The sequence below is a fragment of the Cuculus canorus genome, chromosome 1 (genome assembly GCF_017976375.1).
Source record: "Cuculus canorus isolate bCucCan1 chromosome 1, bCucCan1.pri, whole genome shotgun sequence".
NCBI classification, from domain to species: domain Eukaryota; kingdom Metazoa; phylum Chordata; class Aves; order Cuculiformes; family Cuculidae; genus Cuculus; species Cuculus canorus.
Genome location: NC_071401.1, coordinates 86,421,330 through 86,448,399, shown reverse-complemented (window position 1 = coordinate 86,448,399; position 27,070 = coordinate 86,421,330). Strand labels below are relative to the sequence as shown.

The window sequence follows — 27,070 nt, the reverse complement described above, 5'->3', positions numbered from 1 at the left end:
TCTCAGTTATAAATATAAATGTCAACTGGTTAAAGTCTCACTGCAACATTTTTCTAGACTAAAAATCTATGTGTGTTTGTTTCTTTTTAAATCCTTTTAAAAAAACCAACAGAATATTAAATGTTTTTTCTTTTTAAAAAGCTGGAATATTTTCATGAATATGTTGGACCTTTTAGAGTGTGATACTGCTAATATATCTAATAGAAGTTACTCAATTTAGTTTCTGAAATGTGTGCAATAGAATGACTATTTTTAAAAACTTGCACAATGATTAATTAAACTGTAGTTGGAAAATGCTTATTACTTATAGAATACCTGCCTAAAGGTTTCCTGTTTTCTCTTGAGGTTTTGGACTAGCTATGCTTTATGCCAATCCCAGTTGAACAAATTCAGAAAGTGATGGAATAAAGCATTAAATAATCTGAAAGAAACTTGTCAGAGTTTGTTCTACCCTTCTTCCAACAAAATCTGAACAGAAGCTAGAAGACTTTTTAGTAAATATCTAACATCAAGTTTCTTTTAAATAAACAAAGATAGGATAAGTAGCATTTGAAGAAATGAAGACTTATCTATGTGCTGAGTTTGTCCCTCTGACTGTTCAGCATGAGATGTTAGTGAGTTGGACAGAAAATTTGTGAGGTTTTTGCATCCATTATTGAGTATATCAGAACAAAGGCAAAGAAATATTTATAAGAGGGTGTTAGGTGTATCTTGTAATTTGCAGACACGATTATGGGTTTAAAGTCTGAATTGATAATTTACAATAGCAAAGACTCTCACTCCTCATTTATCCACAGATATTTCCCAGTTGTAGTATTTCCAAGGGATACATAATCCGAAATTAAAGGTGTTAGAATCTCTTATTCGTATCTTGTTTTTATAGTCCACCTTGTTCTGTTGGAGCTACACATGAGAATACACACTAATGCAGCAAATGAATAATGCTTTGGCTTGCCGTGTAGGTCATTTCGTACTTACATGCTTATGTTAATACAAATTTGAAGAACTTTTGCCTTTTAGTAAAATTATCCTTATCTGATATATCAAGTAACTTTGACAGTATCAGTTTGCAGTAACTGCATACGTGATGGAGAAGTGGTAGATTTAGATGATGCCTTATATGCTTTGGCTTTACCTGTGGGTTTTTTTATGAACACACATGAACGTTCTTAATTATGAGGTTAGATGGGAGGTCTTTTCACTACATGCTATCTGTGTGACTGCTCATAGAATGGAATATGTCAAAACCCTTCTCCAATGTGCATTCTTTTTACCATATCAAAATATTATTAAAATTAATATATATGCATTTTTGAGTGTCCCAAAGTAGAATATTTCATGTAACAATGATTAATATTTTCAGAAACCCTATGTTTTGGTGTTTAGGACTCTATGCTTATCCACTAATAGTGTCTCTTTTGAGGCGGGGGGGCATAGCCTTCTATGTTCAGAATGCAATGGTTATTTTGTCTTGAATTGAGTTTATTCCTGCAGCTGGTACACAAATCGATAAGAGTGAAGATAAGAGAGATGAAAATTCTACCACAGTTCATCTTAACCGCCGTATTTGTCTGTTCTAGTTAAGAGTTGAAGAGCTGCCGCCACACAAGGGAATACTGAAACGATTAAATGAAACTGGAGGAATAGCACTTGGAAGTGCATCACTGAACCCAGACAAAAAACATAAGCTTGAGAGGACGCTGAAGGAGGCTAACCATCGCTTGTTAAAGGTTAGACATAATGGTGATGTAACAGTGGTAAAAAAAATTTAATCTGTAGCAAATATTTGCATTGTATATTTTCTGGTATGTATTCTTTTTCTCTATGAAGAGACATGGGTACACATAATGAACTGGAGGAAGAAAAACGTGTACAAAACACTGCTGTGAGAAACAATGACAGCAAACCAAGACCATTAGTGACTGAAATAATGATGTTACATCCAAATGTACTCCCTAAATTACAGGTTTGCTGCTTAAGGGTGGAATTCAGAGTATCATTTTTGCAGCCTGATTGTTCTGAACATACAGCAAATATTCCAGCTGTTGTGGCTCAGGTGTGTGAGAGGCAGTAGCAAATGTCTATTATGGAAAGACTGGCTGATTCTCTCCTTTCCCTAGCCCTGAGGTGGAAGCTGCAGCCACTATTTCATCTTCCACCATGCTTCTTCCAGCCTTGAGCTTTGAGTTCTGGCCTCTGTGTAGCCAAGTACCACACTTTTTGCTTTCCGTGTTCTCCATACTCGTGGAGAGAAGTAAGGGAGGATTTTAGTGTATTTTATTGTTGAAGTAGCATATTTTTGTGTTGAAAACTGGTGACAATGAATGACAAATTGGGCAAAGAGAGGTAGTAATTTGAGTACTCTCATGTAACTACTGCTTCTCATGTAGCAGAAATGGTAGAAAGCGTTGTCCGGAGGATCTTCACCTGAGGTAAGAATTAGCCTGGTCAGGAAAGGTCAGTCAGCTGAAGGATTTCCATTGACACTGATGGCAAAATCAAAATCTGGGAAATTAACCTGTGGTATGTATTTGTTAAAGACAGCAGGATGCCAGGGGGAAAAGAGTCATTGTGTTTAGCTCTGCAGAAGGAAAGCTGAGGTGGTCTTCTCCAAGAGTACCTTCTGAAAAATACAAGCTAAACTTTCTGGTCAATACTACTACATCCTGGCTGGGGGGTGGGGTTTGTTACCATTTCTGTGAACACAGTTCAATTTTGAGCACAGATCTGGGAAATAAACAGGAACTTCTTTGATATAGGATTCTTATTAGTTTCTTCCTAACGGAAGCAGTCTGGCAAAGTTCAAAATACTAGCTAACAGCACAGGTAAAAGTCGATAATAAATATTAATCACATTCATGAACTCCAAGTTGGACATGTAAATCATCAAATCCATAACATGTTCCCTTTCTCTGAAGTTTCTCAGTGAAAAACTGTGAAAAAGTGTGTGCTTTTGACAGATATTGAAAAAATAAATAAACTATAAGCTCATTTTGAGTCCTTGAATTTTTCCAATGAAACTAAAGGGAAAAATATATTTTTCATTCAGATATTTTTCTTTTACTCACAGTTGGCGTAGGAAGCCTCAATTAATGTTTTTGGTTTTTTTTTTCTTTCTCCTCTGAAACTCTAAAGTCTGTAATAAAATTTAAGATCTTGGTAAGAAAGTCTGCAAGCCCAGCAGAGGGACATTGCCTTTCTTCGCTTATAGATCTGTAGTCACTGAAAACAGCCCACAGGTTTTTACTGTGCGTCAAAGCTCACAGCTCTGGCACTTTTGTATCAGGTGAACTTCTGCTGGCCACTTGAGGATGGTTCTTAGTTGTTTTCATGAGGATATATTTTTTGTGTTCCTCAAAGCACATCTGGCATCTCTGGTAGAAATGAACGTGTAACTATCTACCATTTCTGATTATCTCATATCGCAAGATGATATTTTCAAAATATGAAATGTACACTACATTTACATAAATATTGTAAGGTAGGTCCTTATTTGGCATACGCTAGAGTAATTCTGTTTCTTCCAGGGAAGCTGTGACAATTTACACCAGGTGAGAATGTAGCCAAATATCTCTTAAGGTTATGACAATTTTTTGTTTTTGCCTTGATCTGCCAAGCAGGGGAATGGGGGACAACACCTGCAAGTCTCAGCCTTCAGGTGACATATTTGAAATAAGTCATGTTCAGACCTTCTTTACAGAAACTGCTACCCTACAGCAATGGAAATAAGCAGAGAAAAGAAATTGAGTATGAAAGGAATTGCAGTCACATAAAAGAACCTTTTTTTTTGCCTGTGCTTCGGTATTGTCTTTGCTTTTGGTGTTTATATCACATGATGATGACCTTGAGAAATAGTTATGAAGAGTTTTTCTTCATTTGGATAGCAATAGTTTTAAAATGACATTTCTTTAGACAATGGTATTGAATAGCGATTCCAATAGGCTGCTACCTCAGACATAGTTTAAGCAGAAAATGAAGATTAAAGCCCACATTTGAAAGCATGACTTTTAAATTCTAGCCTGGTTTTACTTACTGTACCCTCTCCAAAGCCAGTATTTCTTGTAAAACTGAAAATAAAACTATTTTTGTGAAGTCTTAGTATTATAAAAAATGAAGTGTTTTCTAACCATTTTTATGCCTTAGCATCAAGAATTGTTTATTTTCAAAGGTGAAAGTATCTTCTGCTGTGATAGCTAACCACCTAGTGCTTCAAAGCGTACAAAAGGGATACTAGGCTCTGGAGTTTGTTATGAACTCAGTTCTTGTCATATACCACCTGCCAGGGCATGCAACAGATCTATAATGGGTTTCTTACCTTTTACCGTGCAGTAAATGGATTGATAGATTAGGTCTGAGACCAGTGAACCATGGAATCAGAGGTTTGCTGGAAGGAGTTTATTACTCTTTTAATATTATTCTTGGTCTGATGTCAGCCAAGAGGGATGAGCTAGATTATCTGAAAGTAAGCTGGATGCCAAAATCAGTATTCTCCTCATTTATCCACCTTAGTCTTCATAACATCTACTGTATGTATTATGAAGGTTATTATAAGTGCCTGATGGAGACATTTTGTTTTGCTGCCTTTTAATTTGTCTGCTAGTATTAGAACTAATTACTAGACATTGAAGAGACTATTTCACTGTTTACTGCCACAGCAAATCAATTTGTTGTGCTATATGGACAAAAAAAAAATAGGAGTGGAGGACTGGAGTGACATGGGTATAATTTGTGAACATATTCTGTACCATCAGGAAAAGTATAGGTCTTCTTAGCTTGGTTGATCAAGTGTAGAGAAAAACAGATGGGCCTAGGAAGCGCAGAAAGACAAAGTCATAACAAGGTTATGCTTCATGCATTGTAACTTGCCTTGAGTAGTAATTAGACATGGATTACCTGTGATGACATCAAATTTCTAGCATGTCAATGCAACTCAAACTGAGTTCACAGTTGGAATTACCACAATTGATTCTCCATTATTTGTGGGATGGAAGGGAAAAGATTTTGGAGAATGAATGCTACAGTTGGATTTCTGTGCTTTCAATTTTAACTTGGAGTAATATACTCAGCGTTTTGGAGATCAAAAAATGGATCTTTTTCTGAATTTGATTTCAATTACTAAGTGACCTGATTACCGTAAATGTAACAAAGTATTATGCTATGCTAGATATCCTGTGACAGTTCTCATAGCTTGCTAATTAGCTGTATTCTACATTCGTGTTATCATCAGCTGTACTGACAAATGGCCTCACATACAGCAAAATGAAGTTGTCCTTCTTTGTCTTTAATTGAACAAACATGAGAATGTCACAAGTTCTAAGAAACAAGTACGTATACAGATATCATTCCTTTTTATTGGTGTGTTTCTAACAGCCACCACTAATTAAGATTAAAAAAGGCAAAATCACCAGCAGCATAAAGATAAATTGCTGTTTCCCAGCCATGCTAAGCACACAGGAATTAAGATGTATAACACAGGAGTAAAATAATGCTGATGACCCTCCTTTTAGAATTACATTTTAGGCCAAATTATATTAAAATTTTTACACCTTTAGCTTTCCAGTGTTGTTGAGTATTGTTAGAAACTAATATTTATCTGGAAGTTTTGTTAGTCTAAAACTTAATTTGAATGTCAACTGTTTGGTGTTGACCCTTATTTTCAGTTTAAGTAGCAAATAATGTGAAGGTGTAGATTATAAAAAATGACATACTGATAGTAAGGTAATGTATGATAAATCTCTATCTTTGTACTTTTTAGTGGGTTCTTTTGGTTACTAGTTAACTATGTAATGAGGAGGGTTGTTTAACTAAGTGATAGCCTTACTAAATAACAGACCTGTGATATTTCCATCAGTAACTCGTGTAGGATAGACCTGAGTGTGGTCTATCCTACATAGACTATCCTATAGTCTCACCATTTGGTACTTATCTATTACTTTCTGCTCCTTACGGTTGAGCATCCTGAGGCATCCACATTTTTGCAAAGACAACTAAAGACTCCTGCTACCCAGACATACATGAGGAGATGCTTCCTGTTCTGGTTTACTAGGGAACAGAACCGTACTGTCAACAATTGCCCACCTTAGTAATGTTTCTGTCTGGGAAGACATAATAATTTTTTGTCACTGAATCTTTGCATTTCTGAGAGGACAATGAAAAGATCTTTGAGTCCTAAGTCAGTAATGTTGTCCAGCGTTATGGTAAAATAGCTATTGCTACTAAACACAGGATGATGTAAGATTTTTAAATACATACCTCTTCTGTGCATGAGGATCTATAACGATTTTGATGCATCCCTTTTGCCAGCTTGATATTCAAACAGGAAAAACACTCAAGTCCTTACACCAGTTAAGACATTCTTAAAGACAGTGATGATGAGACATTCAAACAACCTTGTAGCCTAAACAGACTTGTAGCCTAAACTTGGCATGTGTTATACATACATGTACATATCTCTTTAAATACAACCAGAAATCTTCAATCAGATTGCATTTTATATCATTTAAGAGAATGGTAATGTGCTGTTGGTTCAAACGAAGCACACAGAACAAGGATGACAAAACCTTTAATTCAATTAGTAAGAAATATAAATACATTAAATTACAGCACACTTTTTTGCAGGTTCTGGAAAGAGATACTGGCTGTGCAGTTCAACCAAGAATTCCATAGATAAGTGAAAGCAGTTTTTTTTGGTTTTTGGGTTTTTTTTTATTTGTGTTGCATTTCCCCTCCGTCCCAAGACCATAAAAATTGGTCTTATCATCTCAAAGAATATTGACAATGCCGTGCTTTTCCCCTGTACCCCTGTACTCTTTTTTCCTAAAGTAAAATTCTCTTAAAGCTTGTGAAAATAAGGTAGAAAAGTATAGAACCAAGCATTTGTGGACTAGTATGAATGTCTGAGTTATCGTCACCTTCCAAGCAAGTAAAATAACCTCTTTGAGTTTTTTCCTAGTTTGTTTTTTGTTTGTTTTTTTTTTTTTTCAGGCTACACTTACTGAAGGTTTTCTAGCTGTATTGATTTAAAGCTATTGAAATACGTAGGTATTTTGAAAACAACAGATTGCATGTGTTAGAAGACAGAGCACAATGGGAATTGGGGCCTACAGCCTAGTCAGTGATCAGAGGCAATTTTTAGCCATTTTAGCAGCTTCAGATGTTAGATTTTGTTCCACTTTACATGCTATACTGTAAGTCAACCTAATGATTGTAATCAGAAAGGACTTTAGACTATTGTAAAACATAAGGAAGTGTCTATTTTTTTCTTATTTTTGTCAGTGTATGTGATTTCAAAGGTGCATTTCAATAAGCTTCATGAATGTCTACAATCAAGACTAAGTATAGGTTTTCACAGTAGATGGAAGAAAATGAATTGGTTTAACTTACACTGAAAGATTTGGTTATTTATTGTCTATAAACTAGAGGTGTTAACAGATCAGGCTTAGACTAATAGTTCCTTCCTAATATGATTTAAGATTTAGATTTGGATGCAGTGTTCTTGAAATCTGGAATATTAGGGCTGAAAGACTTTAAAATCTTGTGCCACATTTGAAAAGAATCTAAATATCTAAACAGACCTGTGCTGGTTTTGATCCCCAACACAGATATATAAATGAGATTCAAATGAGGTGAATGTTGCTATTGTGTTATACTTACTGGTTTTTTTTTTTTTTTTATAACAGTTACTTTACAAGAACTGAATTTTATAATTTTTAAAAAATATCCAGAGATTTTATGTAATTGCTTCTTTTTTTTCTGTTTAAAATATATTTTTTAAAAGATGTCTATTCTTCTATAAGAGTAAAATTAAAATAAGATTTAATGCAGTTCTTAGGTGCAGAAGTAATTGAAAAATACGTAATTTTTCCTGTTTCTGGAGTATTATTACTGAGAGAAAAACGTGTTTTTTCAATTTGCTTTGTTCTTAAAGGAAAAATAATTTTGTATTGCATGCGTAATTTTTTAGTGATTGTGGGCAAAAATATTTCAACTTTAGCTCGCTTTTGTCATTCAAAGTATTTAGTGAAAGCAACACAGTTGCTGCAGGTACTAAAACTTTGAAGCAAAGGTAATTTACAAAATTGAAAGAAACCCTAAGCAGATCCAATCCTCACTTACTTTCCTTTCCAGGACTTAGTACATCATCCTGTCCATAGATGATAAAACAAATAAGAATAACCAAGTAACAGTGAAGATTCTTCTGTATATAAGCATCAGTCATAACAGAATGTAGTTTTTGATGCAGAAAACTGGGATACTAGATATTAATCCTCCAGGGAGCCTTGTTATTATACAAAATTTTAATGTAAAAGCCAGATTAAATAGAAAGTCAGGTAGTGAAAACTACCAAGCTGAAAATCCCTTAAAACATAATCAGAATTTTCTTTGCTATTGGTTCAAATGCTATTGATAATAACAGTGTTCTTACAATGTTATGGGTTCCTTCTTGTGAAGAATATGTTGATATCCAATCATACGTTATTTTAGATTGAAGTTGGTTAGGAAGACCATGTTTGATCTCACTTGCAAAAATGCAGATAAATGACTGTAAGAATCTGTTTCTAGAGCAGTTTTGTATGGATTTCTGAAGTCAGTTTGCATAATACTGAGTTCAAAGAGATGAAGTAAATTCATGCTACATCCGAAAGATATCAAATTTAAAGAAGGGAGTACCTGCTTTATTTCATTTTGCACAAGAGCATACCAGGGGATGACTGGAGGCAAAAAAAAGGTCCGTACACCCTCTGACCATGTCCATTTATACATCTGGTGATGCCTGGAGAAGATTATAGTAATGAAGAAAAGGTGGTAAGATAAAAATATACATGATCTCAAATGGTATCCATGCAGATTAATAGAAGAAGGATCTAGAAATTCTATCAAATGTAAAAATTATGCCAGAAAGCATATAGTCATATAACTTCAAGCACATAGCGTCCTCTGTCAAGGAGTTGAGTGGGGAAATTCTGCCGTATTGAAGGACAATTTAAAGCACAGAAGACTGAAGAATCTTTTACTTAGTAGGGGCATAAGAAATTCCCAGACTTTAGTGGAAGTTAAAGAGTTGTCTTGCAATATAAAGGGATAGAAGTGGAATACCTACAGTTTTCAAGTCCATCAAAAGAGAAAATGTTTGTAAATACATAATTTAAAGTTTTATTCTAAGAACAAAGAAAAAAATTACAATCTGTCTGAATAAAATAGTATTACAATATTTTAATCACAGTTGATGGTGGTCAGCCCTGCTGTCTAGGTAGTGTATTCTTAGCAGACCAATTCATCTGGCCTGTATTCAAACCAGTGACTTTCACGGACAGTAGTGAGTTGGGAAGGCTCATCATTGTTTAGTTCCACTTTTTTCTTCAAATAACAGAAACAACGAGTGGATTGAGGAAAGAATTTTGCTTATGCAATTAATTAATCTCAAACAAATGGATGTTAACTTTAGCTGTCCTTTGTATATATCCTTCTTTAGTTGCATACTACGAATTTTGTGTGTTTCTTCTGTGGAAAGTGGCACCTTTGTGCTGCCGCATACCAGGTGGTCCTGGTTCCCCCATTTTAGGGGCGTCAGAAGTGCATACTACAGCTACAGTATGGCCCAAGCCTAGGTTTCCTGCCTGTGGAAATACAGAGGACAGCCCACTTCCACACATTTTGGTATCATTGTAGTGTGCGGAAAGGGTCATTGGGCACTGGAATAGGCTGGGAGGTGGTTGAGTCACCTTCTCTGGAGGTGTTTAAGGGACGGGTGGACGAGATGCTGAGGGGTATGGTTTAGGGAGTGTTAGGAATGGTTGGACTCGATGACCCAGTGGGTCCCTTCTAACCTAGGCATTCTATGATTCTATGATGTGGTCAGGGCATGCGCTCACCTCTGGGCATTGAGAGCCACTTCTGCATCAAGCAGGTCAGATGTAGCCCGAAACATTTTCAGGAGAAGACTTTTTCCCTTTTTAGCTCGTCCTTTCAACTTTAGCAGCCAAGCTTGCATAATATGAAGATAGTCCTGTTTTCTGCTCCTCCTACAGGTATGTGCTTTGCACATATTATTGCATTGGTCTATTTTTAATTTATTAACATAAAAACTTCCAATTTTCCTTGTTTCTGAGCACAAAAGTAAATATTAAACAGAAATTTATGTGTGCCCCTGATAAAGCATTATGAACAAGTAGATGCAGTAGCAGAGCATCAGAAAGATAGTTTTTAGCACTGTAAATTCTTGATAGGTGTGTATTTGTGTAATTTACAGAGACCGTTTTGATCTTGTCACTTCCTCCAGACTGGAAACACCAGGAACTTTGCTTAATCTTCCAGCTGCTCTATTTTCCTATGCAAAACTTCCAATCCCACAGGAATATTGTAAAATTAAATTGTTTAGAGATATTAAAACATTCTGAAGGTTCAAAGCATTGTAAAAGTGGTTAGGAATGCTATTTTACATTATTTCAGGAGTCCTGCAGAGAGTTATATGATTTTTCTTTTTATTAATGACTCCACCAATTTTCTTTGTCCTATTAAGTATTAATAAATGTTCTCCTACTACAGTATATCATGTTTACTCTCATTTGAAAGGTTTAGACATTCTGAAGTCCCTTCAAGGAAAAAGTTTTGATATTCAAAATGTTTTTGCAGCAAATGGGCAATAATTACACAATATCAAGGGCTCTTGTGACTTACTAGTGAATATTTATTTTTCTTTTCCTTTGAGACATGTTTTTGAGTATATTCACAACACATTGGAGTCTTTCTCCTTTATACATATTAGATTCTAAATTTATTTGTTTTACTTTATTCTTGGTTTTCCAGGTGTGTTTTAGGCTTAACAATAAATGACAGCAAACATAATAAATTTAATGAAAGTTAAATATAAATAAGTTGGAAATTTATCATGATGTTATTTGTGGATTTCAGGCTATGTTGCTCATCAACACGTAAAAGCTTACAGGAAAGGAACCGCTTACAAGAAAACCGGGCATATTTTTTTAAATGAGTTTCTTACAGTATATATCAAAATAATATGTTTTTTATTCCTCATAGTCACCCCAAAAGCAAATTCTGTGGCATCAGACATTCCTTACTTATTGTGTTAGTTCTTACTCAGACATACTTATAAGGTAAGAGGACAAGTTGTATGATTGCTCTGTCTGTAATCTCTCCCATTTCCCATGAAAGAGGGGCAACAGATTCTCAAGGGTTTTTCACAAAAAGGAGGAGCACAAGAGACTTGCAATGTTTGACAAGACTAAACATGTATTTGGTGGGATCACAGAATCACCAGGTTGGAAAGGACCCACTGGATCATCGAGTCCAACCATTCCTAACACTCCCTAAACCATGTCCCTCAGCACTTCATCCACCCATTCCTTAAACACCTCCAGGGAAGGTGACTCAACCACCTCCCTGGGCAGCCTCTGCCAGTGCCCGATGACTCTTTCTGTGAAGAATTTTTTTCTGCTATCCAACCTGAACCTCCCCTGGTGGAGCTTCAGGCCATTCCCTCTTGTCCTGTCCCCTGACACTTGGGAGAAGAGGCCAGCTCCCTCCTCTCCACAACCTCCTTTTAGGTAGTTGTAGAGAGTAATAAGGTCTCCCCTCAGCCTCTTCTTCTCCAGGCTAAGCTGGATGAAGAGGAAAGGAACGGTTCTCACATTCTTTGATGTTTCCACAATGTGTGTTACTAATAAGATGATTCTGAATAATGTTGTATGTGCTACAGCATCTATCAAGTTGAATCCCAATGTACTTAAATAACAGCTTTCCATCTAAAACAATAGTGAGGAACATTTTTCATTTTCTTAAAACTAAACCCACAGAGCATCTACGGATATCAGTTGGGATGTTTGTGGAGTTGTGATACTTTTAGTAAGGGGTAGCAACTTGTAGTAACATGGTACTAACGAGTAGCTAACAGCCTTGTGCAAAACTTATACTAGATAAGAAAATTTATAACAGTCCTATTTATCAAATCTTTATTTTTTTCTGTGACACAAACTCTGGCTGCATATCTTTTTCTTCTTTCATAACAACATCTCCCTACAAATGTCTAAATTATCTTGGGTTATCAACATTAAACAGATTTCTACTTTTGAAAAGTAAAAAATTTGATTATTTCGTAGAAAAGTCTCTTGGATGTTATTGCTCTAAATATGAAATTTAAATCTCCATTTCTAAATTTGTCTTTCAACTAGAAATCCTAAGACATTTTACTCATTTTATCAAATGGAAAAAAGCTGCCCTAGCTTTCTCAGAAGAAATAATAACTCCTATAAAATAATGAATAAATATGTTACTAGTTATGAGTATTTCTGATGCATTATTATATTTAACAGCTATTAAAAATAAAAGGAATTAATGAACAGTTATATTTCTATCCATACATTGACATTAATCATGGGCCTGTAGAGAAGGTGGGGTAACTGTGTGCATTTTCTCACTTTATGAAGTTCTTTCTTTTCTCTGATTATTTTGTAGCATTGATGTCACAAAGCATTTAACTTGGTGGTTGGATAACATATTGGAAAATGCATTTTTCACTACAATGTCAAAAGAATTGGGATTTCTTTCCAGGCAATTATATGTTGTGATTTAGCCCTGAAAGGTCCAGTGTTCTATTGCTGTTATTCTTGCTCTTCTTTTCCATTACAATACTCCGTAAACAAAAATTGTCAGGTATATCGAACAGTTAAGATACTTGGCTTTTTCAAATGTTTTGATTAAGGGGACACCTTAAATATTCTGGTGAAAGTAAGCCCATGACTACTGGACCTGGAAACCTGACTAGGATGCTATATTATCTCTTTTTCTCTTCCAAGAATTTAGTTTACCTCTCGTATCACTCCTCATTGCTGTAGTGTCTAACTCCATTTTCCTTCATTAATAACCACCTCAGAATACCAGAAAGCGGTATGGTGGTTGTTTTTGTAAGTATGCATAATGGGATCTGTAATGTATTCTCAAAAGTTTTTTTTTACTTCTGACCTCAGTGGAGATTGAGGTCAGGTCAGGCCACTTAGGTCAGCGCTGATTCACCTCACTCATTTACAGCCATCAATATGATGCTAGACACCATTCCTAATTGGCAAGTTTGTCCTGATGAGCCAGGAGACTGTTGAAGCTGAGCAGGCTTCTCAGCTATTTCGCTCAGGACCCCTTAGCATTTGCTCTAGGCCATAATATTTTCCTGGCTTTTTGTTGTTTTGGTTTTTTTTTAAATTAATATGTCTGTACATAGATGAAGTAACAATATTCTTCTATGGCCACTCCCAACTAGTAAAGATAACATAGTTAATTTATAGTAAATTCAAATGTGGTTTGTACTTGCTTAAAAAGTGAGGATGAACTAGAATTTATGACAACACAAATAATTTTATGATCTACTGAATACTCAGAAAGAAAACAAATTATTTATTTTTATATTAATCATAAAGACTTCAGATGAGTGTTCATTAGGCCACTTTACTGCTCTGTTTGCTGCACATTAAACTTTAAGCAAAGAACTAAAAATGTTTATGAAATACTGTCATGCAGAAGTAAAAAGTCTTTACTAGCCAATGAGATCATAAAATCAGATTAAATATATGTATGTAAGTATATATACAATATATATCATCTTATCTTACCAACCATCTTTGAATTCCTTTATATTCTTGGTTGCCTTATGAATCTGGAATGTATTCATCATATACTGAAGAAGTTATGCCAAGTGCTTTGAGTACAAAAAGGACTAGTTGTCAAGACATTTGTGCTGACAGCTATATTGAGGTAATATTGTTTTTGCTGAATTACCAAATTCCAAATAAGGCATTTTAGGCAAATTCTTACACATTTTTCTATACTGCAACAGCTGTGTCTCTCAGAGAGATTTGACATACAATGTACAATGGATCACATAATGTCATACAGTAATGAATGACAATGGCCTGGGCTTTCTTAACCTTGAGTTCCAAGACAGGTTGTCATTGTGTGTCAGGTATTTTGTGCATTTATATTAAGGAAGACTGTAGGAACCTAAAACTCTTATGATATATTATTTGCTGTTTACAAGATAAAGTTTATAATTTAATTATATTGGCCTGTGTGTATGGTGGCATGCCTAAATAATTAAAATTCCCACAAATAGAATACTCTGAAATAAAGTTAAACTTCCCCTTCCCTTTCCCTTCCTCTTGCCATGCCTTTTTTTGTCTACTTTTCTCAGAGTTTGGCAATGCCTTTTCAAAAATTCATCATCATCGTTATCTATAATGTTTCTGTTATGATACTGAACTTTATTTTACGTTAAGAACTGCTGTAGTACTATGGCCTGACATTTTCTCTTCTCCTTCCAAAATGTATGTCAGGCTGTGCTTTCTATAGGAAGAAAACTTTGACCGACAGGCTCAAGGTAACCATTCAGACAGGCTAATAGTACTGTAGCGTACATGCTGGAGTTTGCCTGCCTCATGGACTGTATGTAGCCTGAGGGAAAGACACAGGATTATCTGTTGTAAACCAGAGAAAGAACAATTAGGGCATTGCACTTCTATTTAGAAATCCCTTTCCTGTCAGCAGATCCTTCATTAAGAGTCACTGCAGGAATCATCCCTTTATGACTGCTTTTATATTTCTGGAACTGAGTAAGAAATAAAGAGAAAGAAAAGAAAATTGAGGACTAGATTATTTAGCAGAGATTTAAGGTGGAGGGTCTTGTGCTCAAAAATGCCCTTGACAAAGGAGAATCACTGAGACGGTAGAGAGGAGAATGAATGACAATTAGTTATAGATACTGAATATAAAAAGCATACAGATATTCAGAAGACTGTGATACATACAATTATATTACCATGCAGGAAAAAAACCCCAAACAAATCATTGAGGCGGGGATATGTTTGTTTACTTTTTTAAAAGCTAGACAGAGAGATGAAGCAGAAAATTGTTTGGTGCATTGGATTTGGGAACAGCTTTAGTCTTCTGCATCAATAGAAAATAAAAAAGATTTTTGTAATAAAAATGAAACTTGGGAATATTACAAATACACTGTTAAGAAGTTAAAAAAAAAAAAAAGCCCAAAATCACATGTTAAAGTCAAGTCTTGGGAGGCTTGTAAGGAAAGAAGAAATCAAGCAACAGAGGCATGAGACGAGCAATCTTCTGGAGAAATTTAAGTGGAAGAAGGACATTTACAGAATGTAGAGACAGGCACTAGTCACTTGACAGGAATATAGGTACTTTGTAAGAGTATGCAGGGATGCAATAAGGAAGGATAAAGCCCACTTGGAATTAAATGTGGCAAGGGACATCAAGGACAAGAAAAGCTTCTTTAAGTACATCAACAGCAAAAGGAAGACTAGGGAAAATGTGGGCCCACTGCTGAATAAGGTGTATGTCCTTGTGCCAGAAGATACAGAGAAGGCAGAGTTACTGAATGCTGCCTTTGCTTCAGTCTTTACTGCAAATACCAGCCCTCAAGAGTCACAGACTCTGAATGTAGAAGAGAAAGTCTGGAGAAAGGAAGACGGTGGCTTGATCTAGGAAGATCAGATTAGATAGAGATCATTTAGGCAAATTGAACACACACAAATCTGTGGGCCCCAAATGGATGCACCCATACGTGCTGAGGGACATGGCAGACATTATTGCTAAGCCATTCTCCATCATCTTTGAAGGGTCATGGAGAATAGGAGTGGTGCCTGAGGACTGGAGGAGAACCAATGTCAATTCAGTCTTCAAAAAGGGCAAGAAGGAGCACCCAGGAAACTACAGGCCAGTCAGCCTCACCTCAATCCCTAGAAACAAGATGGAATAGCCCATCCCTGATGTCATCTCCAGGCATCTGGAAGAAAAGAAGGTTTTTAGGAGTCATCAGCATGTATTCACCAAGGGGAAATCATGCGTGTCAGAGGTTGTGGAGTCTCCATCTCTGGAGATACTCAAAACCTGCTTGGATGCATTCCTGTGCAACCTGCTCTAGGTGAATCTGCTTTATCAGGGAGGTTGGTCTAGATGATCACCAGAGGTCCCTTCCAAACCCTGACATTCTCTGGCTCTGTGAAACATGAAACGCTAGTTCTTGGTATATGTATTTTTAGTAGCCTGCTCTCACCTTCCTGTAATAACACCATCTGTAGTCAAACTTTGTCAGAGACACTATGGCTCATAAATATTCTTTGTTTTAAAGAAGTTGCATAGATTTTGTTTTAAAGTCAATATTGAGTTTGTTAATGAAAGTAGCTCAGTTAATTAACTAAATGACATCCTACACTGATCTTACATGAAACTCTTTCTTACACTGATTGTTTTTCATGAAGAAATGATGCATGAAAATTAACTTCCCCCGTTTCCATTTTAAATCATTCTTTTGTACATGGTCTGGGTACAGTGATAAAAGCAGATAAAACTTTCTGAACAGTGCCTGTAAGAACTGCTGTTTTATGCAGCCATCTTACTACAGTGATCGAGGTTTCAGTTGTGATTTATCAGTAAGTGTAGATTGAAGCTTGTGTTTAATAGATATTATGACTTTAGTTATTCCTTTATTAAGTCCTTGCTTGGACAGCATAAAAACCCGTTTTCAGTCCAGTTATGCTGTAAACTGATTGCTGTGTAGTCACTTCTCATGTTTTTTCCTAATATTTACATTTTTGCAGAAAGAATATTAAAGCAGAAGCTGCCGCTTGTTTTACATTTAGTAAGGAAAGCAATACATACAGAAAGCTGTACATTCTTTGCTTTTCTGTATACAAACAATTGTGATGTTTTTTTTCAAACTTGACACTAGCAGTTATCCTACATTAGAAACTGGCTTTTATAAAGTGCTTTGTATATCAGAGGGACTCTTAAGTGGGGAATACAAGAAAAACATTTTAGCAGTCATCACAGATACCCCACAACATACTTTTGTTCATATTCATTGCAGATTATTATAATTTATCATATTATGTGTATGAAGAATGCTAAATTTTAATCTGCTGTCAGATTAATGAAAATAAGATCCTTTTATAAGTGCTGCTCTGTTATTGAGAGGTTGATGAGACAGCTAGCAAGAGAATGGAGTATCTTATCTCGTGTTGAGGAAAAAAACCAAATTTCCACTGCTGCTAAAATGCTGGGATTTAAGATTTCTTTTCTCTCCACTCACCATTAGAAAAATTCTCCATACTCTGTTTTGACAAATGACGTGTTAGGAAGATGCATCTTCTCATCTATATTCCCAAGCAGCTGGGTAATAGCATTAACTTCTCTTTGGTCATCTTGGGTAAATAGGAAATGACTGTGACATTGACTTGTGAGAGAGAAGGGAAATAGTCAAAATTAGGCTTCGGTCACTTGAAATATAGTGTATGCAAGTAGTTTTGGTGGCTTTCCTGACTTTTAACAGGTGGCAGATGCTGATAATGATAGTGATGTTTTACTAATAATACAATTTGTCAGGTTCATTCATTTGCAATAACATTTCTGACCTGTGAAAAACGATTCCTCATTGTTCTTTCTTTCTTGCTTACAGTCTTTACCTAAGGGATATGAACTTTTACATTTTGAGCATTGTTCCTGAGTTATGAGATTGAACCATAACTCCACAACTTATTTTAATAGATATTGCTTTAATTGTCTTCTTTCTGGATATTCATAAGGAATTAGAGAAAATAGAGACACAGAATACAATTTTGCATCAGGTGACATACTTTATACTTTTTAACTTTTTTCTCCCTTTATACTTATTGTTATCATATGAACTGGTATTCCTTTTCATCTGCTCAGCTATTTAATTCCATGGTACATGTGTATACACTGAAAAATAACTCTCTAAAGCTAAAGTAGGAAATAGCAGTGGAAAACGGGAACACATGAAATGACCAAGGAGATATATGCTGCCAAGCTGAGCATATGTATATTTTTGCACCAAAGTAATCAGACTGAGTGTATCTTTTAGGCTTCTAGTGGAGGAAGTTCATCCAAGACATGAGATTCAGATGGAACAGAAACAAGCAGCACTAGTAGTTTTAGAATTCATAAGGAGAAGAAATGAAAATATTTAGATAAAGACTTTGAAAATATGTAGTTATTCAAATTCCACAGAGTATTCTTATGTTTTGAGAGCTGTTGTTATCATTTCTATGCTGGTAATTGGTTGGTGAGTTTTTTATTATTGTAATGAAAAAAACCCCAAAATTGGAGTACATAAAATTCAATAAGCGGGAAATGGTCTGATAGTTTATGATGAGAATAAAATTCAGTATTGTGAAGACCAGTGTCAATTTGTAAAATTAGGATCTTCTACTGTTTCCCAATTTAGAGCTTAAATCTTGTCTATTATTCTGTTACTAAGCTTCCAATTAACTAACTTAATTAACACTTGAACTAAAGTAGAAAATTTTAGATGCATCGCGTGTTTTGAGATTAGTGTTTTGACACATATCGTTGAACTTATATAGTCCTTTGATATTGAAATCAGAAATTTTTCTTTGAAGGAATAATCCATACTTTCGTTGTCCTTTGCACTTGCAAATTTATTTTTTCTCTTTGGTTGCAACCCAAGGTGTGTTTTCAATGTTGAACTCCTGCCAAGTAAGGCAAAGCTGAAAACATTTAATTATTTAATTTGTTTGTAAAGGACTAAGTTAGATTTTCAGAAGGGTGTTCCAGTTTAAGATGTAGTTGTCTTTCATACTATTTTTTGTTTTTGTTTTTTTTTTTTTTTTTTTTTTTTTCATCTTCTTTCTCCCAGCCTGTAACACTCTTTAATTAGGCCTCTGTTCAGTCTTAGGCAGATCTCGGGGAAAGCATCTCATGTTTGCCCTGTTTTCACAATTCTGCTGCTGTTGCCTTATGGTCACTGTTTCTATTGGTCTTTTCTGTTAGAAAAGAACATACCCCTCCTCTGATAAAACCTAGGGGTCTTCCTTAGATAGGAGGGAAAGATGTAAGATATTAAAGGGGATGAAATTGGGCGGACACCAGGTGGCAACCCTGAGATGAAAAATGAATAAAAGCAAGATGGGTGGGAAAGGATGCCAAAAGTGTAAATGTAGAATGGAGAATTGGAGTGGGACAGAAGTCGTTGTTCACTTACACCTGGAAGCAGCCAAGAATGCATGGAAAGAGCCCAGAGGCATCAAGTCTTTAGGTCCCACCAGCACTGGAATCCTATCAAGGGGGTGTAACTTGTGGAGTGGTGAATAACAAATGTGGAAGACTGTAAGTAAAAAGGTAGGGAAGATTCTGAAGATCTGGATTCTGGATTCACCTTGTGTCCTCTGCTACGAAAAGGCATAAAACTGGACATCCAGTCATCATACTAGTTACTTCATAGAGATTTTCTCAAATTATACTTCTAGTGAGCTGCAGAGTTACCTCAGGAATCAAGTTGTCCCCCAAGAGACAGTTTGCAATAATACCATGGTTTGATAGGCAGACTTGTTAATACATTAAACTCATCATGTTCTAGTTTGATTAGCCAGCTTGATAATTTGATTCCAGAGTTTACAAAAAATCTATTTTCCACACAATGGCATATAAAACATTACCTGGATCTTACAAGATATGCCTTGCTAAAATTTATCCATGCTTAGTTGTAACTCTAACCTTCTGATTTTCAGGAAACTACTTTATTTATTTATGTGCTGGTTTTTTTATCTCACTGGTAAAAGTAGATGACATTAAATTTCTGTCTATAATGAACTGATTTGTCTTGACCTAGTTTCCTTTTTCATTTATATATTAAAATATTATAATCACATTTGTGCTATAATTTTAGCACAGGAGCCAACTTGTAAGAAGCGGCTGTGTGTACTTATAATTTACCTCTTACTGTAGGTGGGATTTGTTTTCTTGTGTGAGTATTTTGGGAAACAGTAGGTTGAAGTACAGTCTGTCACCAATACGTAATCTTTCATCTTCTGTTTTTCTGGATTGAATATACTTTAGTATATAATAGTTTACTCCTTCCCCCTTCTCCCCAAACTATATGAATTTTTCTTTCTCTGTCTTTTGATAGACATAATATGCTTGATTAATGTTGTTTGGGAGCAGATTAATTTAAATTTTAGATCTTCAGAAGTCAGCTTGGATTTTTATCTGCTTATGATTACCTATTTGCTTTTAACAGTTTTCTGTGGAACTTGTTTACATTAGTATTAAATCTACTAAACATTGGAGATTAACATTCAAAAATTGTAAGAAAGATGAAACTAATCTTCTGTGAAATTAGGCCAAGGTCTGCATAGATATTGAGTTAACACATAAGGGAAATGAATGAATTTTTATTTGTTTTCTTTAATATCTGGGGCCATTTTGGAAAAGCAGAGTTTATTGTATTTAACAAGACTAAGAAGACAGCAAAAACAATTTGACTCATGGGTCAGTTTTTATTAAATAGAATGTTACGGGATGGCTATAGGAAATAATTCAACATATTCAACTTCTTGTATTACAAATATCCTTTAAGTATGGTCTAATAAATAATATACAGGGTATATTTCTAAAGGCATGTACATTACAACATTAATACTTCTGTAGCTGAGCAATGTGATAACAGTGCTTCTATTAATGCTGTTTAACTTTACAGGTAATTTATATTTTGTGTATCAGAAACCTCAGTTTTTGCTACTTTTAAGAGAGTCACTGGTAAAAACATACTTAAAAACAATGCATATTGGAAAATCTCATGTTTCTTTATGTGAAAAATGAACCATACTTCTTGGCTGATTTTAATAATTAACTGCAATTTTTTCTTATCCTTCATCAAGGATAAGAAAGGCCTTATATTTACTGCTGTGAATTTTTTTTTTTAAATTATAGGTGGTTTCTCCCCTAGAATATGTTTATGATGTTGCCTGTTGTGTAGCATAGTGACACCTCAAAGTGATAGAAAATAATCTGGGCAGGACAGCATGGAGCTTTGTTTTGGTTTATTTATTTCCAAACTGTTCCTATATTTGCTCCAAGTGTTTCAATGCTGTTGAATTTGAACCATCCCATTCACCGATTCTTAATTTCCAATATTGTTAAAAATGTGCTTAGTTAAAAATCTGACTATTTTGAATTCAAATTGGAGAACCAAGTGGCCCAACCAGAATTGATGATATTATTTTTCTTCACTATATATATATTTCGTGTGTATTTTGGACTTGACTGGCAACTCTACACATTTTGTGAGACAACTCATGCTTATAAATATCTAGACTCAAGAGGTCAAGAAAACTTAGAGATCATTCAAATGGTTATCATATTTTCACTTTCCTTGTTAAAAATTGACCTTTAAAACAGACCTTTATACTGAGATAATAGTGTTTTTTAATATACCAGCATTAAAACAGTGAATTAACAAACAAACAAAACCAGATCTTGGTGTGGGATTTTTAGCGGCAAGGGGAGTGGTTTCATGTAGGTGTAGAATGTGTGTAGAATCAAATTGTTTTATGCCACTTTTTTTTTTTCCACCAAAAAGAAATGGCTTCTGTTATTTTTCTTTTTTTTTTTTTTTTTTCTTCAGGTATCCAAAGATCTTCCAGAGAAGCAAAAACAAATAGAGATTCTGCTAAAAGATTTTATTGAGCTTGATCAACAACTAAATCAGGTGATACTGTGGGTAACACCAGTCAAGAACCAGCTGGAGCTTTATAACAAAGTGGGTCAGCCAGGAGCTTTTGATATTAAGGTAAAGTTTATTCTGTTTTTAAAAAAGAATCATCTATTTAGTGGTCAAAAAGTCAGTTGCACCATCAGCTGTATATTTTGTATTAACAATATAGCTTTGAGACAGAAGTAAGCAAGTTCTCAGAAGTTCAAAGTTTCATGAATTTATTTTCCATTAAATAGTTTCTAGTGATGGGGCAATTTAGAACCAATGGTTCCAAGGTGAAATATGATCTATTATTTTTGCCATATCAGGTACATGAAACACTAGCCCCAAAAGTCGATACATCACAGGTAGCACTCTAGTAATTGTTAAAGCTGATTATCTAGTAACTGTGAGCAAAATATTTATAATCTGCTCCTCGAAATGAATTTCAGTATTAACAAAAGGTCAGTGTGTGAGTGGGTAGGGCCAGAGAAATTAAGATAAAAAATGTTGATTAGAATCAACGGGGCTGCTGGATGAGACTCACATATTTTGGCCTCGCATTTTATGTCTATGCATATATGAGCTTATCTGCACGTGAATTAGGGAAATATTTAAAATACAATAGCTTATTGAAATCCATGACATTTCTTCAGTTTATAGTAACTGAGCATCCTTTTCAGCTAGATAATCATTAAAAAGAAGACACTGAGTTTTTTATTAAGTTGATGATGCAATTTTCAGTGAAAAAGAAAAATCTGTAAATATTTCAAAATTTTCTTGCCTTACATGAAATGAAATAGTACCGACTTCTGAAGATGTGTGCTTTTACTGAGCATGTTTCTTAAATTCACTTTAACTGAGTTTCTTTAAAGAACTGTTTCTTACGCTGAAACACCTTTTATGCTATACAATCACATTATATAAAATAGCGAATCTCGAGTCCTGTTGCAGTCCTATAATTGACAGAATGAGTTCAGCAATGACATCTATTCCCTTTTAAAAAAGATAAAATTAGTATAGCTATTTGTAAATGTCTGTATATATGCTGAATGAATGATGGAATTTTGCTTTCAAGAGAAGTATCCATTCTAATTTCCTGTATTTTAACAAACATTTTTATATGATTGATCCAGTTTTTCCTTATAGTTTTTCCATTCTGTTTCCTTTATTTCTAGACTGATTCCACTCTTAAAGTTTCTATAAAATAAAAGCAGGATTAAATTGCTGCAAATTATAAGAGCTTTGCTTTTCATACACGTTATCAAAGAAATGTTCTGCTTGGCTCTTTCAGTCCTCTTATGGTGACGTGACAGGAATATTTCTGAAAAATTGTTGAAAGAACAGAAAAAAACAGCTGTAGTCCTGAAGTGTTAGGATGAATCATGTATGTCTAGAGACATGAGGGAACGATGAAGATCTCCAAAGACAGGCAAATAAGCTTTCTTTCTGTGAAATATCCTACCATATTTCTTTCATGGATAAATTTAGACCACTTAGATCTAAAGCTTGACCAGTTCTGATTGTAAATGAAACAGGTAGTTGTTTGATATGATAGTGATGGCTGTAAGTATATGAAGCATGTTAGCTTTTATCTGCATGTTATCTCTGGATTACCTTTAAAAGACATAGGATTAACATTTTAAAATGTTGTCTAATGTTGTACCTGGACTGTAATTTTCTTCAAGGAGAGAATCTTTAGCATTAAAGACTGTCTATTTAATATCTCTGAATGCAAATGTGATTCTTTTAACTTTTTTAAGGTTAAGAAGTATAGCAACAGTTTTGATACTATTAATCATGATGAAACACACAGCAAAAAGAGTAGATATAATTTAGAAAAGCAGCCTGTTTGTGACAATATTAAATTTTACATTCAACTTCAAACCCATAGTTCAAACTGATAGTAAGATACTCTCCTACGTTGGGTCAAGCCTGTGCGTACATGCTCTCAAATCGTTGTTGAAATGACTGTATTTATGTGTATTTTAAAATTACTATCTTGTATAGCTAATGTTACCTTTTAAAAAAGTAAGGATATCTGCATGATTACCTATGGAAGAGATGTCTTTTGCACTGGTGTTCCCAAATAGTGTATAAATATTCAGCATTTGTTCTAATGCCATTTTAATTGCTTCACCAATATCCAGAGGACTCTGAAATATCTTTTAATATACCTTAATAACTCCTTTTTCAGAAATAATCATGACTCAGATGATCACCCAAGTAGAATGAAAATGTTATTGTTAATATTCTTAGAAAAGAGATGAGAAAGGATGAGAAAATTTATAAGGAATCCTTTTGGATGTTATAAAAACCAGGAAGGTATGAAGAAGAGGTTTAAAAATGACAATCATAATTGTGAATATAGCATCTGAGTCAAAAAGACTAGACTCACTTAAGCTTCTTGATCATAATTTAGAGACTGTAGTGCTGCAACTGGAACCCAGGCCTTCAGCTGGACACCATAATTTTTAATGGTGGTTTCCAAAATCTTAAGTAGGCTTTAATAACTCAATCATTTCTTACTTAATAAATAAGAGTAGAGAAAGTATTCTTTATTCACAGGATTAAAAAAACATCTGTAGCAGTATTTGGTTTACTCATGTTGTTAATCCTTAATTACAATTTTCTTCTATAAGCTGTCAAAGGTTTTTTTATAAAAAAATTAAAAACCCTGTCCAAATAAATCAATATTGTGATGCATATTTGCAAGCTATCAATTTAAATTATTAGTATAGGTCTTAGTTCTTCTTAAGCATTGAATTTTTTCTTTACCACATTGACATAATCTCCCTTCTTAATATTAGCATAATACAGACTACTCCTGTGAAATACTTATGTATGTGCATGGGAAAAGCCTGAAATATACATCTATAAGAATTTCTTCACCCTACTGCTACCTGTAAACACTGGAACACTTCAGGTTTTGCAGTGTACCTTCAATGTACACTCTCTCGTGTATCTGGAATATATTTCATACAGTGTCTTTTACAACTCTATGGACTTTTCTAGCTTTCCAAGTGAATGGTATGACTTATTTGTGCATTTACTCTTTGACCTGGAGTTATTCTCATTCTGATATGTATTTTGTATGATATAGCATTCATACTTCACAAACTTAGTCATATGAAATCATAACGAATTTTAAATTTTACAAAATGGTAGAAAATAGTACATAAATTATCTACATTATCAGACAGAAAAAAAATAAAATTGTTAACTTAGCTTTGTTTACAGTAGAGCTTCTGCCAGCACTGATGTCTAGGTTGTTAGTGTTATAGCCATAGCCATTGGATAGAGCCATGTCAGGAGACATCTTCAGTGTAGACATGTCAAAATTCAGCATTTTCCTGATCTTAGTTTCAGTTTAGGATGAATGACTTTATTTATCTTAGCAGTTTGTTCGTTCTTTGTCAATAAAGATCCACAGCTAAAGATACGCATTTTGTAATTCCTGAGCATTCAAATCTAATGGTTTTGCTGGTTGTATTGCCACAGTCCTCAGTCATATACTTAAACCTTAATTCTAGAAAGTGATCGCTGCTTTCCAGCTGATAATACAGTCCTCTCAATACAGAGCTGGGGTCCTGCAGGATAACAGGGATTCTGAGATTGAGATTCTTTCTCAATGAGCAAATTTTGATGTAAGGAAGTTTTGTTTAACTTTTTCAGATCTGTGTGGATCCCAATCCAAACAGCACTAGCTCCACTTATGCCTTGCTTGTTGGCGTCTCCGAGGGTAGCCTTCTTCCTGTGGTAGTTTCATAGAATTTTGAGATATATTTCCATGGCACTTTGGCAGTTCTTTGGGCGAGAAACGTGGGGGAAGGGATATGTGTCTAACAGCAGCAGACAGTAAATTAACAGCAGAGCAAGCAGTGCAGCAGTTACTGGGAGGCAACTTCTAATAGAACGGTCTCCACTTTCCTCTTTAATCTAGATGTCATCGACAAACATTCTGCTAGATATTATTTTTGTCATAAATATTAATATAAACAAGATTCCATAAACCAAACCCTCATATACTTCTGGAATATTAAAACTTTATATGAAAGATCTGTTATATAGAAACACTTAAAGCTGTCGGATGATATATGGCAACCCTGCAGCAGACTTCGAACAGAAAACTATTTGTTGTCTTGTCAGAAATGTGTATGGAATTAGTATAGTTGGTTCAATATAAAGTCAAAAGATGCTACTCTGATCATCCGGTCAGACCTGTTTTATAGAATAATCCTTACAGTTTTCTCAATTATTTCCTGTTTGAACTGCACACACCTCCCTCAAACCCAAACAAACCAAGACTGTTTTCTAATTTCCGGGCATGGACAATCATCCATTGTCATCCATTACTTTAACAGTTGAGTTAAAAACCTGTCCATTTTCCTCATCTGAGTTTCTTTAGCTTCATCTTTTTGTTACTCTTTTGTTTACTGTACTAGAGAGAGCTCCAATACTGCATTAATCGACAGTAATTAAGTTTTCTCCTAAACTCTGTCCATTCACCGTCAGTACTGTTGTTCTAATTCAGACAAGAAAGCAAATATAGGGTATCTGATTAGTATTAGTTCAAAAAGCAATTATTGCTGTGGTCAAAGCAATTATTTTTGTGGCCCTACTAATAATGTGGTTATCTTTAATCACCACCTTATTTTGGCTAAGCGGCTAATCAGAGTCTAAGTAGGTGGCAAATGTTGCTATAATGGAAGGTATTGTCACTTCTGCATTGTCTCCTTAATGGAATATTTAAGGACATACACAAGCAATTTGAAATGTATTTGTTCTGATCCAACCATCCAAATTTAAAATACTCAAACCTTTCAGGAATATTCTGAACATGTGGTTATAGACCTATACTTTACAATTTGAAAGAGCTTTGCCTAGAGCATTAATAATCTGTGGAGCTCCAGAATTACGGATGAAGGAAGTTATATAAGCAGGGATATTTATTTCCTTCTACTGACTGTTCTGCTGAGATTGGTTTACTTCATCTGCAAGAATAAGGAGAATCCTGAAAAGGAGGGTAGTGAGCGATGCTTCACTAGTTGGTTGGAACCTTAAGGAAATACCTTAGGAATTCTAACCAATTTTTTTTTCTTGATTTCTTTTAATTTTCTTTTACTTTAGATATTCAGCTTTCCTGATAGTCCTGTTTAATTCCAATTCTATGTGTGATAGTACCCAATTCATCAAGAATTTTGATTAAACATTCCCAGACCTTTTTCTTACAGGACGAACCTTATAAGACTTTAAGAAGTTTCATAAGTCAGATTTCAGCCATAGAGCTTTCTTAAATATATAAAAATGAAAATGATGAGATAAGATAAAATGGAAGTAAAAGCTTTTATATCGCAATCTAACACAACTGTGACTAAAATAAAATTAACATTCTGCCATCTGTTGCAGTCAGATTGCAGTTTTTAAATGTAGTTGATGCAACATTTGTAGATTGCTATGGCTTTAGAAAAATACTTTAGGCAGGAGCTAAAGGTTTTTTTACAGTCAAGACCCCAACCACCTAAATACAAT

At 34.7% G+C, this 27,070-nt stretch overlaps 1 protein-coding gene across 10 annotated transcripts in view; it reads left to right on the top strand.

Annotated features, from left to right (window-relative positions):
- DMD (dystrophin) overlaps positions 1-27,070 on the top strand; it is a 1,193,355-nt gene that overhangs the window by 807,864 nt on the left and 358,421 nt on the right. For all 10 annotated transcript variants that reach the window (XM_054050408.1, XM_054050369.1, XM_054050393.1 and 7 more), the window contains 2 exons: positions 1,581-1,730; positions 21,470-21,634. In XM_054050408.1, coding sequence (XP_053906383.1) covers positions 1,581-1,730; positions 21,470-21,634 — 315 coding nt within the window. The remainder of the gene's footprint in view (positions 1-1,580; positions 1,731-21,469; positions 21,635-27,070) is intronic.